This window comes from Hemibagrus wyckioides, linkage group LG26 (assembly GCF_019097595.1).
Source record: "Hemibagrus wyckioides isolate EC202008001 linkage group LG26, SWU_Hwy_1.0, whole genome shotgun sequence".
In the NCBI taxonomy this organism is placed as follows: domain Eukaryota; kingdom Metazoa; phylum Chordata; class Actinopteri; order Siluriformes; family Bagridae; genus Hemibagrus; species Hemibagrus wyckioides.
In genome coordinates, this window is record NC_080735.1 from 17,634,952 (window position 1) to 17,656,113 (window position 21,162).

General features: G+C 40.3%; 2 protein-coding genes across 3 annotated transcripts; both read right to left on the reverse strand.

The window, feature by feature from the left end:
* Positions 1-1,515: 1,515 nt before the first annotated feature.
* zgc:66455 (uncharacterized protein LOC393502 homolog) lies at positions 1,516-20,227 on the reverse strand. Of its 2 annotated transcripts, none has more exons than XM_058379901.1 (6): positions 19,901-20,227; positions 6,442-6,472; positions 5,309-5,704; positions 3,833-4,516; positions 2,884-2,943; positions 1,516-2,221 (listed from the first exon to the last, which is right to left on the reverse strand). In XM_058379901.1, exons 2-6 carry the CDS (start codon positions 6,449-6,451, stop codon positions 1,872-1,874), a joined length of 1,500 nt encoding a protein of 499 aa, XP_058235884.1. In that variant the 5' UTR covers positions 6,452-6,472; positions 19,901-20,227; the 3' UTR covers positions 1,516-1,871. The 2 variants fall into 2 exon arrangements, with proteins under 2 accessions (XP_058235884.1, XP_058235883.1); XM_058379900.1 differs by lacking the exon at positions 19,901-20,227 and adding an exon at positions 6,573-7,499.
* Positions 7,640-13,922, reverse strand: b3gnt2a (UDP-GlcNAc:betaGal beta-1,3-N-acetylglucosaminyltransferase 2a). Its single transcript, XM_058379902.1, has 2 exons — positions 13,162-13,922; positions 7,640-12,103 (listed from the first exon to the last, which is right to left on the reverse strand). Exons 1-2 carry the CDS (start codon positions 13,280-13,282, stop codon positions 10,869-10,871), a joined length of 1,356 nt encoding a protein of 451 aa, XP_058235885.1. The 5' UTR covers positions 13,283-13,922; the 3' UTR covers positions 7,640-10,868.
* Positions 20,228-21,162: the final 935 nt, after the last annotated feature.

The window sequence follows — 21,162 nt, forward strand, 5'->3', positions numbered from 1 at the left end:
AAAAACAGTCATTCAGCAATAAACAGAGATTAGCTTGGTTTTAATTTAGTATTGGAGTTCTTAATAAACCTGTAAGTAAGTAAGTAAGTAAGTAAGTATTACAATTACCTGAGGTAATAAGAAACAGAAATATTTATCATATAGTTACCTCAGGATCCATTTTGTCTTATTCCCGCCTTATTTGGCGCCTAAAGGGTTGCTCGCATTTTGATTGGCTTGCAGCTTACCCTTTCTCTCATTTGATTGGTTCCCGGTTTTCGCGGGCTGCCTCCTTGGTTTCGCTGAAAGGGAAGCCATGACTAATTGCCTTCATCATGAGCAGGGATGTGTTTTGGCGCCATCTTCCCGACATTTTGTGAAAAACTTTTGGGGCATTTTCTTACTTTATTGTCCTTAAAGTATAGTGTGTGTGTTTAAATGGAAGAAACCACTGGTGGCCATAAATAATTTCTACTTTGACCTAACGTGTTCATGTAGATGAAAGGTTCATAAATAAATAAATAAATAAATAAAAGCCTAATTTATGAATAAAATTAATTTGTGCCATTTTTTTAAAAAACAGCAAATGGTGTCACTGATAGAAAAATAAATAATTATTTACCTACCTGTATTTTTATCACGGTAATAAAGAGAAGATCAGCAGTTTGCCTAAGTATCAGAGGGGTTTTGAAAGTCGTATTCATGACATCAAGATGCTTTAAGGGTTCTTTAAGTCAAGAACTTGAATATTACGATGACACAGTAAGGTTGTATTATTGTGATTGAAAAATATCGGCGAGAATCAAGGGGAAGGTGTAAAAAAAAAGACAGTGGTGAGACTGGCCATGCTGTATGGTTTAGAGGCAGTGTCACTGAGGGAGAGAAAGGAGTCAGAGCTGAAAATGTTGAGGTTCTCTTTGGGAGGGACACGGTTGGACAGGATTAGGAACGAGTACATCAGAGGGACAGCTCATGTTAGACGTTTGGGGCACAAAGTTAGGGAGGCTAGATTAAGATGGTTTGGACATGTTCAGAGGAGGGAGAGTGAGTATATTAGTAGGAGAATGTTGGACATGGAGCTGCCAGGCAGGAAGCAAAGAGGAAGGCCAAAGAGGAGGTATATGGATGGAATAAATGAGGATATGAAGCTAGTGGGTGTAAGTGTTGAGGATGCAGAAGATAGGGATAGGTGGAGAGAGATGATTCGCTGTTGAGACCCCTGAGCCGAAAGAAGTAGTAGTAGAAGAAAGGTTGCATTATGTAATGTAAATTAAAGTGAAAAAAAAATCAACCAATTAATCAATCAATCACGCTCCTAGGCTTTCGAGCTTATAGTAACTGAATTCTGGCCTGGAAACCAGCTCCATCCTGAGCTAAAACAGAGCTGCTCATCACACACCTTATCATCATCACTGCAGCAGGAGTGAGACTACAGAGAAGAAACAAGATTTTTTTCTTATTCCATCTGCATCAGATGGCTCTGAATCATTAGAAACTACACCTGATCTTTACTGCTTTAAAGGACGAGTACTTTTACTGCACAAGTACACACAGGACAACGGGAGCAGTTCCAGTGCTTTTTGTAAGCACACTCATATACATATGTACATCATACATACATAAAATTAAGAAACAACCTAACATAAATCAATAAAATTAGGAATAGTAATTGCAAAAATACTTACAAACAAACGATTAACTCATAATATAAATCCTGAATCAAGCAAAAAATGAAAAACTCACTCCATATAATATATTTTCTTTTGTAACACACGATGAAATGGAAAAGCAGAACTTAAAAAAAAAAAACTAAATAAAAGGAAATAGATTTTAAAAAATAAAAATAAACATCGTGATGCTTCCAAATCATTTCAGCGCAGTTCAACCCGAGTTCACAGCGTGTCGTCCTCCTTCTGCGGTTTGCCCTCACATCTATCAGACGGGGTCAGAGGGCCGAACCGGAGCAGGGGAAGGTCGTGGGCTCCGCCAGCCAGGCGGAGGGGTGGTGGTGGCGGAGGAGGGAGGGATCTGGAGGTACTTCCATCCTCAGTGCTTCCCGAGTTAGGATTGTTGTTGATGTCGTTGTCCGTGAAGCTGCTGCTGCAGTGGCAGTGAGGTAGGAAAGTCCCATGGTGGGAACGGCGATACATCACGACCAGCACCACCATCAGAAGAGCGATAAGGAAGCAGAGCAGGAAACAAACGGCGTACAGGAGCGTGGGGACTGAAGTCCTGCTGCAGTCTAGACACAGGGGGGAAAGAAGAGACTTGGTTTCTATAAGATTTTAATTATATGAAGAAAACATTAATAGCTAAACAAATATATTGGTGTGAAAATCTAACACCATGTACTGGAGTTAGCTATATATGGTTAAAGCTAAAAGATTTGACTTATCAGTTTTTTTCTTTCATTAATCAGTATTCTAAGTTTTTAAGGATATTGGCTGTTCAGTTTGACTGAGCATCTGCACTACTGTGTTCCTCACTTTGCCAGATGCTCTCGCTTTTGATGCAAAAGCCTTCAAACATTTACTGACTAAAGCTACACTCTGTATTCACATGATCAGTGGTTTTATCGCTGTGAGTCTCCAGTCGCTGTACTATGAAGTCACCAGGAGGCGTTCCGACCACTGGTCGCCATCGTATTAATGTTCATCAGTGGCTGATACAACTAGCACCCGGGATCCTTAACCTGCAATTGCTCAGGTGTATAAAATAAAGATGCAAGTCGCACTAGATAAATGCTGTAAATGTGGATGTAATGTAATCACTAAAAGCTATGGAAAGCGACAGCACATGCATCTTCTCAGGATAGAGATACAGGTACCGTCCAGGCATGTCTCTGTCCACACATGCTCTAAAAGAATCAGGACCACAGGCAAGGTGCTCTGATGTTACACTCACCCCCTGGAAAAGGTGGAGGTTCAGTTGCAAGTCTGAAGTTTTGGACCGGAAGAGATTTCCCTGTGCAGGAAAACAGAAAGATTGAGGAAGGTTAATGATGAAGGCCTGTTTATTTGTGAATGAGCAGGGTTGCTACACACACACACACACACACACACACACCAGAAACAAGTCCTAAGGAAACTTTTATTTACTTCACTTTTGTTCATCACTCTTGGTCTTATTATAAATCTCAGGATTTGTATTAATGATCATAGATTCATAGAAATAAATCATTATGGTGGTCTGTTTTATTTAAAAGCACATAATTCATAAATAGAAAACACTTTCCAATATTAGAAAATTAAGAAAATGCTTATTTGAAGTAAAACACTAGAATTTTCTTATTCATAGAAATATACAAAAAAATATATATACACCAATCAGGCATAACATTATGACCACCTGCCTAATATTGTGTCGGTCCCCCTTTTGCTGCCAAAACAGCCCTGACCCTTTGAGACATGCACTCCACTAGATCCCTGAAGGTGTGCTGTGGTATCTGGCAACAAGATGTTAGCAGCAGGCCTATGGAGGTCCCACTTCACAATTTGGAGGACTTAAAGGATACTTTTGATAGATACTGACCACTGCAGACCGGACCACAAGAGCTGCAGTTTTGGAGATGCTCTGATCCAGTGGTCTAGCCATCACAATTTGGCCCTTCGTCAAACTCCTTACGCTTGTCCATTTTTCCTGCTTCTAACATCAACTTTGAGGACAAAATGTTGACTTGCTGCCTCTAATATATCCCACCCACTAACAGGTGCCATGATGAGATGATCATCAGTCTTATTCACGGCACCTGTAAGTGGTCATAATGTTATGCTTGTTTGGTGATTAACAGCTTTTTCCTGTTCTTTTAAGAATAATTTCTAGTTTGAACAATTTACTGGAAGATGTACTGTACCTTTTATTCTGTGAGACTGTTTAATCTTTTTGGAATTTGGCCTGTTCTCTGCAAGCTCTTCAGAAGCACCGTCAGTATCCATGGAGACTGGACCAACATCTTCAACCAGCGGAGTTGGCGGCTCTGCCATCATGGGTTCAGATGGCCGAGTGTCCACTTGGCTGAAGTGTGTAACCTCATTTTTACTCACGTTAGCAGTTGTAGACGACAACTGTGTGAGAACCGGTTTTCTTTTTGGCGCTCTCTTTTTGGTGGACTGTGTCACTGTGGTACCACTGGACGTGGAGATGGACTGTGTGGGGTAAGTGGGAGCCAGGGTGTCATGTGGTTCATCATCAAACATCATCGGGGAGTACTCCTCAACCGTTACCCAGTTTGGTTTTCCTGTTGGGGCTGAAAGTATCTCCTCAACGTCATCCAGAGGCAAAGCATCCTGAAAAGGTACTTTCTGGTCCTTGGCTCCGCCTCTGATCCTCCGGCTCTCTCTGAAAGATCCTGTAGTGACCGTAAGAACCTCATTCAGCTGAGGGTTGATGCTGTGGCGGACTCCCATATCCTCATCGTCAACATTTTCCTCTAGATCATTTGAGATGCTTTTCTGTTTAGTGGTCTTCGTCACTGGGTCTTTAACTTCGGTTTTTCTCACTTTGACTCGTTCTTCCTCTGTCATGACCTCATTCAGATCTCAAGGGAGGAACAGAGGTCTAAGTAAGTACATGAACATTAAATTTGGATTAAACGGTCAGTAGTTCCTTCAGTCGTGAATGAAACGTCTCGCCCATCTAACCTCAGTCTGAAGTAAACAAACCTGTTCATCTCACCACCAGTGATGCCAACACAATATCCACAAATCAAACACTTCTCAATACATCAGTGGTGATTTACGTAAAATAGTCTACATGATATGGACATTTTGTTTTTACAACAGCCTTAAAGGAAATGTACTATTTTTTAAAATCAATTTCTTATTATTTTTTAAATACCTATAAAAGTTATCTATAACAATTAAATAAAAAAAAGGGCCACAGAATTAATTGGGATAAAATTATCTAATCTTAACCCATCCAGACACAACCAGCTCCATTCATAAACTAAAGCGTTCTGTTGTGTTTTATTATGGTCTAAACTGTACAGTTCCTAGTCTTTAACTAGATAACTGCAAATGTGGATCTTTCGGATTTTTGGACTGCAAAAGTTGGGATCATGGGGATCAAGATCTGATATAATCATGTGGTGCTTTCTGGGAATAAATATCTTTGGGTTGTGTGAGGATCTGATTACTTAAGAGCAATCTAGGATAAAATGGAAAAATAAAATAAACAAGAAACATTTACTAAATGCATCGTGGAGTTCCGTAAGAATCCCCACCCATATTCCCAAAATTCACCTCACAGATATGGACAACGCTGTGCATAAATCCAGCAGCATGAACATTATAACAAACAGCAACCCCAAACAATAAGACCACATCCTTACCTGGAGTTCCTGGCAGCCCAAAGGCCTGATACAACCCGTAAAACCCGCGGTGTGGCAGGTACGGGTTTGAGCGGATGAGCTGCACCACATGCACCGTGTTTGAGATGGACGTGTAAATGCTGCTCCTCCAGCAGCGCTCCAGGATGCGGTTCTCACCGACCGACACTGGGGACTCGTCCAGGTGGATCTGATCGGTCTTCAGGTGGCACACGTGCTCCGGTGTCAGGTCCTCGAGGTAGATCTGAACACGTTTCCCAGGCTGCACCTGGATGGTCCAGTTGCACCAGAGCGCAGGGTTCGAGCAAAGGTAGTCGGGGGAGAAGAATTCGCCTCTGTCGCCGTGAAGGACCTGGTGGCAGCTTCGCAAGGCGTAGAAGGCATTTTGCTGCGGTGATCCTTTCACACACACACACACACACACACACCCCAGGGGAAGAGGAATATGCAAGAGTGTACAAATCCTATATTTTCAACCAGTCCTTTTCTTTCTAGAATACTTCGTTGGTATCTGTTTATACAGTTGTGTGCAAATGTTTGCATACCCTTGAATAGTACAAAAATAATCATTTAGAACAAAACATTTAATGTCCGTTCAGATAATTGTCTTAAATAACAATTATATTGAAAAGAGTCCCAAGGGAAGTTGTTAAAAAGTCCAAAATAAAACCCCAAAAGTTAACAGATTTATATTTATTATGTTATGATGTTATGTTATCATTAAACAGCTTTTGGATAATCTCAGTCATAATGTCCTTTTATTTATTAGTATATAAATAGCAAAACAGTGGTGTCTTTTATTAATTCTTTTTTTAAAAGTCAACAGGAGATGAACAATTGTGCAATTAGATCATTTTAAATAAATATTCTCTAAGAAAGAAAGAAAGAAAGAAAGAAAGACTAAACTACTAGAACCAGAGAACACCACTAAAAAAATAGAAAATAAAAATAAATAATTTGAAATAAATAAATTATATATAAAATGTTTGTCACTTTCTGTTTCAAAATAAAAACAAAAACAGAATTCATATACAGCTTACCTTTTATCCAAAACCTAGTTCAATCACAGTGCATAAAGTAAAAGCAGAAATTCATAACTGTTATTAAATGTATTCCATATAAAGGTATTTTTTTACCTGCAGACATGGGGGCATCGTGTTCGTTTCTCTAAATAAATAAAAACAGACATAAATTTGTGAGCAGATTTAAGAGTAATCCATGTATTTATCCCACTACAATCCAGTGTAGATCCTCTGCAGAAATTTACCGTTTGGCATTTCACCACAGCCTCAATGTGGATCATTATCAGGGCGCAGAGTTTACACAACAATCCGCGTCGATTCATTTCTAATGATCTTATCTGGATGATATTGACTGTAATAGAAAGTAAGACGAGGTGATGACAGTTTAATCTCTCGTGAAAGCCGGGCCGGGTGAACTCACCTGCCATATATTAGTAATTAGAGTACTGCGCATGCGCAACGGGCTCATCAGGCGTGGATTATATAACAGCGATTTTATTTCGATCTCATTTACTCATTTATTTATTTATTTGTATTATACCATCTGATTGGTCAGAAAGTATTTATTACTCTCTTCTATACTTGCGGCTCTGACTGTCGCGTTATCGTTTCCATAGTAACAACGAACACGTGACTAATAGAATTTAACAAATGCCCGTTCTTTATTAATTTCCGATCACAGCATTATGTTTCTATCCCATGTGTTTTATTCAGGGGGAAAAAAGGTGTTCTTTGGGGACTATTTTGTGAGCCTTAGAAAGAATCTTTTACACTAGAAATGAGGATATAGTGAGAGCACTGGATTTATTATAAAGCAGTTTATATGACTTAAAAAAATATAATTTCTCTATGTGGTCAAGATGCCCAGATTGTACTTTATTATATATAGTTTTATCTTAGTATATACTTTATGTCTGTAATGTTTATAGTGGGATTATATGTGAGATTCTGTCTTAACTGCCCCCTTTTACATGTTCGCAGTAAGGGGGATTTTGCAGGATGGTCCACACTTCTTGGGGGAAAGTGTTCTGTTGCGATCAGCGTTCCAGTAATTATAGCTACCGGCCACTAGGTGGCGGCAAAATCACCCTGTTGTAACCTGTGAAGTCTTGCACTAAGGAATAAATGTGCAGTGGGTTTCCAGTATATGAAATAAATATAAATATATATATATATATATATATATATATATATATATATATATATATATATATATATATATATATATATATATATATATATATATATATATATATATATATATATATATATATATATATATATATATATATATGAATATATGAAAGGCCACCATGCAAGCGCACACACACACACTCTTTCATCCCTTAGGGCAGTTTTGCATAGCCGTTCCACCAGCCCACATGTTTTGGGAGTTTTTCATGTCACTGATTTTATTTTCCAAATGACCAAGTATTTTAATTTTTTTTCCCCCTCATTAAATACCCCCTTATTGTCATTCCTTAAATGCTAATATTTATCAAAAAAAAAAAAAAAAACTACATGATAAACACACGTACCACGGAGTAATTTTTTAATCTTTTTTTTTTCAGTGCAAAACCAAAACATAAGGCACCAAAGAAAACATTCCAACAGGCTTGTGCAGAGACGAACAAAAAGCCCGGACAATGCGACCTTGGTTTTTGTAATGTACTTCTGAAAACAGTGACTGGGTTTCACACAGACTTTAAAAAACAACAACAACAACAACAACAACAACAACAACAACAACAAAGAGAACAATAACACACACAAACACTGCAAAAAGACATCTTACAATCAAATTTCAAGTATTATAAGTGTACGTGTAAGTGTATTGATTAAAAATTGTAATGGAAATTTGATTCGAGTCTGTAGAATATATATAGATAGTTTGTTCTAAGCATTTTTTTTTTTTTTTTTGGAAAGAAGCGAAATCACCCTCCAACATCAAGGCCAAGATATTTGGGTTTGACATGAAAAGAAAGATCTAGATTATTAAACAACATCGCAAACCATCTCATTTGTTTAGATGACCAAAAGTATAGGAACAGAAAATGAAATTACACTTAACATTTGGTTGTATATCTCTCAGTTGCCATAACCGCATCAGGCCGGTGACTGTAAAAAAAATGAACAGCAGGGAGTAAAAGCTGAAATTTTCTCATATTCGTCTTTTGATCTCAAACGTCTTCATTCGACAGCCAGAACAAGTGAACTGGTTTTCCCCGTTCCAATAGTTTTGGAGGGGACTACAGAAAATACAGATTCTTTTTAATTCAAAAAATGCCTATAATATAACGCTGAAATGCAGTTTGTTTAAAATTCAGAACAGACTCTCACACACGGACACAATTTATAAAAAGACAAACACGAGAACATTTCAAAATGCCCGAACTTATTAAATAATAACTTAAATAACGATTTCTTTACCCACTTCTTCCGCACACATAGGAAATAGCAAAATATAAATTATTTATATTACAGTTTGTTCCACACAGATATTAATACACTGTTTAGGACTGTCTGATTATGGCTTTCCGTCCCTACACAGTGCACTTGGATGTAGACTGTCCTGAATCCAAGGTCTAGTTTTGAGGCCAATCCGAATTCTTTTAGGATCCTAAAAGAATTACAAGCATCGCCACAGACTGGTGAGGTAATCTCTGGTCTCAAGTCCATTTCATGTCAAAAAGAGAGGATGTTGTTCTTTGGTGTCTGCTGATCGTTATCAACGAATACATGGACCGATCCATTATTTTTAACGGAACATTCCTCATTGTGAAAAAGAAAATACTGTCGTTTATTTATTGGAATAATAAAAGGAGTTTCTGTTAAACTGAACCAAATCAAAGTAACGTTTTCTCGCTCTGGAGCTATGACGTTAAAGCACCTACCCAGCAGGTGGGAAAAAAATAATCCACAGTCATGTCTGTAGATCTCTCTCTCACATTCAGTAGTTCAGCCACATTATACTGGTGCATCTCAATCAGCTCTCAGTAGTCAGGGCATCGATCTAATCAGGGAGTCGGCCATTTTAAAAGCGAAATTCTTCCAGTGCCACTGAACCATTCGTTTCCAATATATCCCACAATGCAGTGCAAAAACCAGGCAGCACCGATGCTCACTCGCTATGTTCCCCTCACTGGAAATGGCATCATATTTCATGAAAAAACCCAGCAGTAGCTTGTTGGGGTTTTTGTAGCTCGTAAAAAGGGTTACTGATATTCATTAGCGATGCTTAACTTTATTTGACGTTCTGTAAACAGTTAGTTTGACTTAAGTGTAAAAAAAAAAAAAATCGAGTACCATACGTGTGATCAAGCTAACATGTTTGTGCAACGCGTGAAACTTTAACATTACATATTTATAGTTTTACAGAGCGAGTCCTTACCAAAGCCCCAACTCTTACACCACCTAGAGAACTATTGAGACTGATTGAGACGAACCCAGGAACGTCTGCTAACGTTTTTTAGATCACAGTTTGACCCAGTTTCATCTCTACATAGGAATAAAACTTCACAGCATAGCCGAACACTGGAATGTTCTGGAGGTGGCCATCTCAGAAAAAAACGGAATAAGTTTTTCTCCTCCACACAGTTTGCTCACTAGACCTAACTATAGTATTGTTCCATTGTTACGATTAAGAACAACTTGTGAACTATTTTAACTAGCAGGAATGTCTGTGACTTATTTAATAACTCCTTCTATGGCAGATTTTATCACCTCAAATGATACTAGCTAATTACCAGGCCAGTTACGTCACTATTAGCAACAGTGGTAAAATCTATCAGTTTTTAATAAGTTATTTTAAAGGGCCGTTAGCCGGCTAGGTGTGTTACATCTAATGTATTCAAATGGCAGTCTTTGGTTGTAGCACTGTAAGATCACTAGTTTTTCAGATCACTGCTAAATTAGGCATGTAGCTTAAGCACCATGCGAAGGCTAAATCACATTGCTAGACAGAGATCAGATCATAGGCGATAAGCAGATGTATGAAAATAGTCTATGATCTTTTTTCCCCCCCGAGCCAAAAAAAAAAGATAAAAAGTGGTCAGGACAACTAGCAAAAAAAGTTAGCATGTGATAAAGTCTTGGAATAAAGTCCCTTCAATCAAAAATGTCAGAACTGTTACGCATTTTAAAAACATAGAACTCATATTAAAGAAGATTTAGGAAAAAAATAAATCAGTGAAACAAGACATTTGTTGAAGAGTCGAGTGTTAAGGCTGAAGTGTTTGCTAACAGAAGTGCATTGCTACGAGCCAGCTTACTCTTTCACTTAAAACAGAATACCTGCCAGACGATAAGATATTAGCAACCCCATCCTGCACTCATCTGAAGTTAAATCATGGGTCACAGGCTGGAAATGAACCATTCAGTGTCCACTCCAAATGACCAGTAATCCTGAAGATCAGGATCAGATGTAATCAGATGTTGCTCGTCTACGACAGCATCCGGAGAAGCAAACGACTCTGCATCAAACATTTATGACCCTAGCAGATAAAGTGACCTCCAGTCCATTTAACCACTGTCCAATCTCACTAGCAGCTCAGCTCTGGGTCACTAATCCAACTCCAGATTTTAATCATTTCCTGCGGACTCCTGGGATGCACCAGCATTAAGGTCTGGTAAATGCAGGCACTCTCTCTGTACTTTTCCTCTATGTTGAAAGTCCTAAATCCCTGGTGCTTCTCTGGCACGAGACCAAGCTTCTGCAGGCACATGCCGGTGTAGACGTCATCGATGGGAAAGAGAGAGACATGCTGAGAGATGTTTCTCAACCGGATCCCCACATCAGAAGAGTAAAGGAAGCCTCCGCCGCCCGCATACGGCGGATAACCTCCTACAAAGAAACTCTCAGGGATGTAGTACTTCAGATTCTTGTCCCGGTGCGGCCCGGCGTTACTGATCACGTCTCCGACAAATAAATCTCGTGTCTTCGATTTTGGGAGTCCATCGAGGAAATTCACGATGTTTCGGGTGTTCACGAAGACGTCGTCATCACCCTTGAAGATGAACCGGGCAGAGGGGCAGCGCTCGGCCATCCACTCGAGGAACAGCACTTCCTTCAGTGTGAGGTTGAAGAACGAGTCGCGATAGTCCCACTGAAGCAGGTCGCCGTTCATCGACGCCTCATAACGAAGCATCCCCGAAACGTTTGGGAAGAAATCACTTCCTGTTGTCTTGCCCAGGAGGAAGACGGTGGCCACGCTGCGGTTGGCCAGGATCCCAGCACGTCCCCAGGACTCCCGGATAGCTTGACGCCGTTCAAAATGAGGTGTCAGTGACTTTACAGCAAGCAGCAGGAAAGGCTTTTCAGAACACACACCCGGAGCGTCTATTAGCAACGGGTACGACCGACATTTCATATACAGCAGGAAATCTTTGAAGCGCTGAGGCAGGGAGGTGTAATCCTTAATCTGTGCGGTTATATTAAAGTCTGGCTCGCAGTGCTCCGCCTTGGTGGTGGAGTTCGGCCGAGTGGAGTTCTGCGTCCTCTTTGTGTGGGACACGCTGGTGGTGGTAGCAGTGCTGGAAATGATTAGCGGGTTGAAAATGTAGTCAAGATGCTGCTGATTGCGGTTCCAAAAGGCTTTGCTGATTTCAGGCTTTTTCCAGAATTGCTCAGATGGTATGCGGGGCTTGGTGGAGTCCCATTTGCTATAACTCCGTGAAACCTCTACCAGAATGTAAATCAGGAAGTTGACCATCATCATCACTCCGAGGAGCTTGGTCTTATTCCGGCTGGCATGCATCTTGGGTATTCGCTTTCTACCTGGGAAAACGAAAACATTTTGATAAAAATGTTATCACCACATAGCAGTATGGATACGTCTTCTCAAAACATTCTGTTTAAAGTGTAGTGACTTTGCAAAGACTTTAAACATTTAAACACCTCGCCTCATGTCCCTCACAGATCAGCTGACCTCCGTCAAACGTTCCCTGACCTGAGATTCAGGGCAGATTTCAGACCAATTGGACAGTCAGCAAGCAAGTGGATTTGGTTTGATTTCTCGACAACTGTGTTGTGATGGTCTGTGGAGGCTCAAATGGTTAAAGCTCTGGGTTGTTGATCAGAAGGGGTTCAAACCCCAGCACTACCCAGATGGCACTGTTGGGTCCTTGAACAAGGCCCTTAACGCTTTCTACTCCAGGGACACTATCATGTCTCCAACCCCAACTTTCTAGGCAGGGATAGTAATGCTGTAATGTGTATGCGACAAATAAAGCCTTCTTTTTTTTTTTTTATATTTACACCTCATTCTACGATTTCATCAGCATAATGTCCATGATGAAACGAGATTTCACTTCCTTAAAGTACAAAACAGCATTTCTGGGAAATCTTAGCGCAAAATGAATAGCCTCATTATGAATTTACTGTACTTGTACCTTTGCTGTATTAGTCCTACACTAGCTCTGATGAGACAGTGTTTTGGCTTTATGGTATTAGACCGTCGCCGTTTATATAACACATTGAGAAAGATATTTTTCTCAACAGAGATTACAAAGTACTTTTTTAAATCTCTCTTGATAAGATGTTTAAGACGTAAATAGCTCACACTATATTATCTTGCTCAAATAAAGTCAAAAACCCAGACGTTTCTGGAATCTACATTTTACGGCACAGCAAAAGAAATTCAATTTTGTTCTTTGACGCTTCATTTAAACAATATAAAATATTTGATGGCATTCATTTTTGAGAGAAACCGCTGCAACAAACAAAGCAAAACATGACTCTGGTTTTCAAGGTCATAAAAACACCATCAGACCACAGAGAGAGATAAGACTGATGTTATCAGAGGTTTTGTTCTTGACGTTGCTGGCTTTACTCACAGCTGGAGAAGGAGCATGGCGTCCCAACGCTGAGCTCCATGAGTGAGCCTGAGATTCTCCACTCGGACCCTGAGCGCTGGTCGAGTTCGTGCCTGAAGGGATACGGGACGACCGGCTGCATATCATCTGTTACACTCCTGATCTCTCGTTCTTTTCTTCCTTCACTTTAAACTCTCCATGCTGTTATCTAGCTCTTGCTCTGTAATCACCTAATCTGTCTCCTGGCCTTGGTGCTGACATTTTGCTCGTCTCTCTCGGCCTCTCGTACGACTTTCCTCTCTCTATCTCCCCGTCTCTATCTCGCAGCAGAACGGTGTCATGTGTCCCTGATACTTCTGGCCTCATGATACCAATTATAGGTTTGCATGCAGTGACTCAGATTCACACACAAAGAGACACAGAGAAAGCCATAAACGTCATAAGAGCCACAGACAACACTCTTTAATTTAATTATGGAGTTTTTTCTTTACAATTTCTTACAGTATACCTGCTACTGGCACTTAAACCTTTTATTTACTACTTAGTACATGGAATTTCATTTGTATCTTATTTCAATTTTCTTAGTTTACCGAAATCTATGTTGCACTGTGTGCTAACTGTGCTGCTGCAACAAAATTTCTTTTAGGGATCAGCAAAACACTCTTCCTATCTATCTGCCTATCTACCAACCTACATATCTAACTACCTATCCATCTTCCTACCTACCTACCCACCCATCTGCCTATCTACCTACCTACCTTACTACCCATCTTCCTACTTACCTACCCATCTGCCTATCTACCTACCTACCTACCTACCTACCCACCCATCTGCCTATCTACCTACCTACCTTACTACCCATCTTCCTACTTACCTACCCATCTGCCTATCTACCTACCTACCTACCCACCCATCTGCCTATCTACCTACCTACCTTACTACCCATCTTCCTACTTACCTACCCATCTGCCTATCTACCTACCTACCTACCCACCCATCTGCATATCTATCTATCTGCATATCTATCTATCTATCTATCTATCTATCTATCTATCTATCTATCTATCTATCTATCTATCTACCTTACTACCCATCTTCCTACCTACCTACCTACCTTACTACCCATCTTCCTACTTACCTACCCATCTGCCTATCTACCTACCTACCCACCTTACTACCCATCTTCCTACTTACCTACCCATCTGCCTATCTACCTACCTACCCACCTTCCTACTTACCTACCCATCTGCCTATCTACCTACCTACCTTACTACCCATCTTCCTACTTACCTACCCATCTGCCTATCTACCTACCTACCTACCCACCCACCTGCCTATCTACCTACCTACCTTACTACCCATCTTCCTACTTACCTACCCATCTGCCTATCTACCTACCTACCTACCCACCCATCTGCATATCTATCTATCTGCATATCTATCTATCTATCTATCTATCTGCATATCTATCTATCTATCTGCATATCTATCTATCTATCTATCTATCTATCTATCTATCTATCTATCTATCTATCTATCTATCTATCTATCTGCATATCTATCTATCTACCTTACTACCCATCTTCCTACTTACCTACCCATCTGCCTATCTACCTACCCATCTGCCTATCTACCTACCTACCTTACTACCCATCTTCCTACTTACCTACCCATCTGCCTATCTACCTACCTACCTACCCACCCACCTGCCTATCTACCTACCTACCTTACTACCCATCTTCCTACTTACCTACCCATCTGCCTATCTACCTACCTACCTACCCACCCATCTGCATATCTATCTATCTATCTATCTATCTATCTATCTATCTATCTATCTATCTATCTATCTATCTATCTATCTATCTATCTACCTTACTACCCATCTTCCTACCTACCTACCTACCTTACTACCCATCTTCCTACTTACCTACCCATCTGCCTATCTACCTACCTTACTACCCATCTTCCTACTTACCTACCCATCTGCCTATCTACCTACCTACCCACCTTCCTACTTACCTACCCATCTGCCTATCTACCTACCTTACTACCCATCTTCCTACTTACCTACCCATCTGCCTATCTACCTACCTACCTACCCACCCATCTGCCTATCTACCTACCTACCTTACTACCCATCTTCCTACTTACCTACCCATCTGCCTATCTACCTACCTACCCACCTTCCTACTTACCTACCCATCTGCCTATCTACCTACCTACCTACCTTACTACCCATCTTCCTACTTACCTACCCATCTGCCTATCTACCTACCTACCTACCCACCCACCTGCCTATCTACCTACCTACCTTACTACCCATCTTCCTACTTACCTACCCATCTGCCTATCTACCTACCTACCTACCCACCCATCTGCATATCTATCTATCTATCTATCTATCTATCTATCTACCTTACTACCCATCTTCCTACCTACCTACCTACCTTACTACCCATCTTCCTACTTACCTACCCATCTGCCTATCTACCTACCTACCCACCTTACTACCCATCTACCTACCTACCCACCCATCTGCCTATCTACCTACCTACCCACCCATCTGCCTATCTACCTACCTACCTTACTACCCATCTTCCTACTTACCTACCCATCTGCCTATCTACCTACCTACCTACCCACCCACCTGCCTATCTACCTACCTACCTTACTACCCATCTTCCTACTTATCTACCCATCTGCCTATCTACCTACCTACCTACCCACCCACCCATCTGCATATCTATCTATCTGCATATCTATCTATCTATCTGCATATCTATCTATCTATCTGCATATCTATCTATCTATCTATCTATCTACCTTACTACCCATCTTCCTACCTACCTACCTACCTTACTACCCATCTTCCTACTTACCTACCCATCTGCCTATCTACCTACCTACCTACCCACCCACCTGCCTATCTACCTACCTACCTTACTACCCATCTTCCTACTTATCTACCCATCTGCCTATCTACCTACCTACCTACCCACCCACCCATCTGCATATCTATCTATCTGCATATCTATCTATCTATCTATCTATCTATCTGCATATCTATCTATCTATCTATCTATCTATCTATCTATCTATCTATCTATCTATCTATCTATCTACCTTACTACCCATCTTCCTACCTACCTACCTACCTTACTACCCATCTTCCTACTTACCTACCCATCTGCCTATCTACCTACCTACCCACCTTCCTACTTACCTACCCATCTGCCTATCTACCTACCTACCCACCCATCTGCCTATCTACCTACCTACCTTACTACCCATCTTCCTACTTACCTACCCATCTGCCTATCTACCTACCTACCTACCCACCCACCTGCCTATCTACCTACCTACCTTACTACCCATCTTCCTACTTACCTACCCATCTGCCTATCTACCTACCTACCTACCCACCCATCTGCATATCTATCTATCTGCATATCTATCTATCTATCTATCTGCATATCTATCTATCTATCTATCTATCTATCTATCTATCTACCTTACTACCCATCTTCCTACTTACCTACCCATCTGCCTATCTACCTATCTATCTATCTAGATGGATAGCTAGCTAGCTAACTCAACTGGTTAAGCAGTTACTGTTTAATTGTATTTTTCATGTGTTTAAGCTTTTCTATGAATTTATCACCCCTAGTAAACCAGATAAAACAGAAATTCTTAATTCTTAAAGTTCTGAGTGTCTACTTTCATATGAGCTTCATATCAACCTCCACTGTGGAGTGAGACTTGATAAAGACCATCAACATGGACACAACAACAACAACAACAACAACAACAACAACAACTAATCCTATTTTTTGACCTTCTGGTTCACAAAGTTTAATATAAGGGTGTGATTAGTCACCTTTCTTTTACAAAAACATCCAGTCACTTTAAGCATTCCATCAGCCTTCTCTCTGCACTTACAGCTCATTTCCCTTTCCTGTGCTTTCACACACACTCTTATTGGTCTGTAAGTACAGAAACAGGACTTGAGTAACAGAAACACATCATGTAATTGTGACATGATGAACATAAACCATCGCTGCATCCAAAATTGCTGAACCTGCTTCATATTTCCCCACAAAAAACGCTTTTTGTGCCAAGTTTATAGGCGAAATGGTGAAATCATAAGCCGAGGATTCTTTCTTTAAACTCCTTCCAGTGAAGACACATACGTAAAGACTTTCTACAAGAGCTGTACTCATGCTCCACACACACACACACACACACACACACAGTACAAGGTCTGGGCTGAACGCCTGATCTGACGAGGTCACAAAAATACAATGATTGCAAAAATCCTCAGAAGGTTGCTGAATTTTTCACAAAATTCTACAGGGAGTGATTTACTGAGTTAGTGAGAGGGGCCTGATTATTGCAGGGGAGCAGAAAGAGAGAGAGAGAGAGAAAGAGAGAAAGAAAGAAAGAGAGAAAGAGAGAAAGAGAGAAAGAGAAAGAGAGAAAGAGAGAAAGAGAGAAAGAGAGAAAGAAAGAAAGAAAGAAAGAAAGACTTTGTCTGTGAAGGTTTTGAGTCATTCAGAACCAGTTTCCTCTTTAGTATTAAACACTGCAACACACACCACACACACACACACGTCACACAGACACACACATCAAATTCAAATTTTGTCACACATCACACACACAAAACCGCATTCATGAACTGTATGATTTCGATCTATAAAGTGTCCTCTAGACTTCACGAACACTTCAAACCCGTGAAGCTGCGTAAACTGAAACTTCTGAATTTCTGTCCTCTGCACCTCGCTCTGTGATTGGATGACATCTCGATTTTCTCAACAACAAAAAACAACAACAAAAAAAACCAACCCCCACTGAGCTTTATGGAACGCTTCGAACCAAAGGCAGCTCAGATTTAGGAAATGTGTCGCTGTGTGTGATCTGAAACACTGACTCGACAGAATGGGTGAGGAAGAAATCAGGCCCAGCCTTCTTCTCAGGCTACTTCTTCATCATCATCATCAGTGCTGCTGCTATACTGATATCGTTCTCTGGTTCTCTGTGAACAGGCTGGGATAAACCCTGCTAGTACATTTCTATGAAGAGTTATAAACCTTTAACCCTCTAGCTTTGCACTTGCTCTTATTTATGGCTCTCCACCACTGCTTTTTATTATCCCTGGATTTCCACACCAGATTATTTTTACTATCCAGTACACATGGTGTAGATTAGTAGTAGTGTGTCATGGGAGATCCAAGATTTCATCATGTGTGATGTCTGCTCACACATGATGAACGCGTCTCGGTTCCTTCTTCACCTCGTGATGTTTTGTGCAGGATTTTTTTTTTGTTACAGCTTTGAGAGTCTACAAAAAAAAAAAAAAAAAAAAAAAAAAAAAGAGCTCATGCAGACTTCCTAAGACATATAAAGTAAGGATCTTCGGTCAGGTCAGCGCTGACCAGTGCAACCAACTCTCTGAGCTCATAACAGACCAGACCGCCGTGCTGACCCGCTGTTACCTACAGCCTCGCCAGGAGAGTTTCCTGTCTGAAAGGTGTCCGGCTGGAGATGACGCTTATTTACTCTGACTGTGCTGCAGGGATTGTCGAGAATATTCAATTCTTCAGTCGTTTAGCTCACACTTCTCTGTGGCCAGTTTAATAGAAACACCTGCAAATATCCAATCAGCTACGATAAGGTTGTCGATGCCGGAAACTGCTGATCTCCTGAGATTCTCTCACACACACACACACACACATACAGTATGATGCAAAAAGCCAAAAAAAAAACCAAAAAAACAACACCAAAACCAGCAAACAGTCTACTAATTCGCCCTTTATATCCGTGGTTTGCCGGAAAACATCTCAGAACCCACAACATCTCCAAACCCATGCAAAAGTCACTCCACAGTCTACACAGTATCGTGCAAAACGCAAACGTATTAAAAAATAAATAATTAAATTACTTTTCAAAAATTCTGTCATTTTTTACAAACTTGGTGAGCAGAAAAGCATCACACACACACACACACACATCAAGACATCAAAAAGGTAGATGAGCTACAACCTTCTACAACAGAAGTTCAACTCCGGTCTGCCATGAACATGAACCTGACGCTACAGTGGGCAGAGAATCACACAAAGTGGACGGACAGAGTGGAATAAGACCAGGTGAGAAGAAGAAAGAGGAAGGGGAAGGGGAAAGGGAAGGAAAATGAGGAGAAAAGAAAAGAAAAGAAAAGAGAAATGAAGAGAAAAGAAACATTAGGAAGACTAAAAGAAAGATTTAAAGATGGATTTGCTCTAGGTATCATCTTATAAAGGTAACAATATTTAAGAAAAGATTTGCTGAAATGTTCTAGCTGCATATGTAATAAACTAAAAGGATGTTCCAGGTTTAGAAACAAGTTTCAGGTAGCAGGTGCAACAACAACAAATACACTTGGACGGACGTGTGTGTGTGTGTGAGGAAGACCAGGCATAGCCGAAACAGCAGGTGACACTCACAGGAAGACGAAGTAGAACAGCAGACCAGCCGGACAGAAGAGTCCACCACCAACCATGACACAGTTAAAGAACAGTGATGGTGGTTTCATGCCAAGCCACACTAGTGCACCTGAGTAACCTGTTACTCTCCACACACCTGTACCGCAGGTGTGTTTTCTACCTTTTCCTACCTGTCCTGAAGAACAACACCAGCAAAACAGACCCAGACAGCGTGGGGTCCGCTGGTGCGTTTTGTTTTGATTTTATTTATTTATTTAGTTCAAATAGTTACTCACCTCGTGCTGTATTAAAGTGACATTTCTCCTCCTTTCCCGAAGTGACACCAAATTTCTACCGCTCCCTTATATGATGATGATGATGATGATGAATAGAATAAGAATATTTATCATGAACGCTGTTCCGACTCTTTAATCCACGGTGCAACCTGTTCGCTGCTGAGAGGGGGAAAAAAAATCACGCGTGATATATAATAATCTTAGGAGCCTTAATTGGATCAAAATGCGCGAGAGCTCCGTGTCCCGCACACAACACCGCACGCGCCTGAATAAAGCATATAAACGGCTTGTGAGCCTGGAGTGGGCGGGGCTTTCTTATTTATGACCCATCCCCGAAGCCGGAAGTAACAAATAAAAAAGCGCTCAGATTAGCCTTCAGGCGTCGCCCGATAATTTAATTATCACTAGAAATAAGACATTTAGGCGATCACGTGATCTGTCTAATCCTCTGCCAAGACATGGGTCCAGAAACAGCACCTGTTGCCTTTACAGCACTTTCCCGTTGATTTTCAACCCAAACACAAGCACTTTAAAGTCTAAATCTTATCAGTAAATATAAGGTTAAAAACTGAGACACTCAATTCATATTAATTCTCACTCCTTGTTAAAGCTTTGCGTGTTTATTTTTATTTTTTTGTTTTGTTTTGTTTTGAGCTTAATTGTCCTGGTGCATCATGGTGACAGAATCATACTGTGTTTGTAACAAACAAAACAAACAAATAAATCATTATAAATGTCATTAAAACGTTTTTAACGCTCTAAAGAAAGAATACTATATGTATATACATATATAAATCGTTTGAGTTTGGAAAAGGTTTAACAGGTTAAACTCCGGTTATTTACAATAAACAAGTTACCACACTTACCGTTTAGCCTTGAGTTCGTCTTTGCTAACTGCCGTTCACTAGCTTGTGTTTATTTATTTATTATTGTTGTTGTTGTTGATGATGATGATGATGATTAAAACTGCTTTTTTTAAGAAAGGAGTATAAAGCTGCATCACTTCTTCCTGATTTTACTAGCTAGCTATACGATTAGCATGTGCTAATTCCTAAATTAGCTTATACGGTTTTGTTTATTAGCAAACTTCATCAAATCTGATTTCTAAAAATCCTTATTTAACACCTTTTTTTTGGTCTTCAAATCACAAACTGTTCATCACATCCCTTCAAACAAGGATCATCACAAAGTTCATGATAATAAAATTGGCCTTTTGTTCCGCCATTATTTCTAGTATATTTCTTTTCATCTCGTGTCCTGCA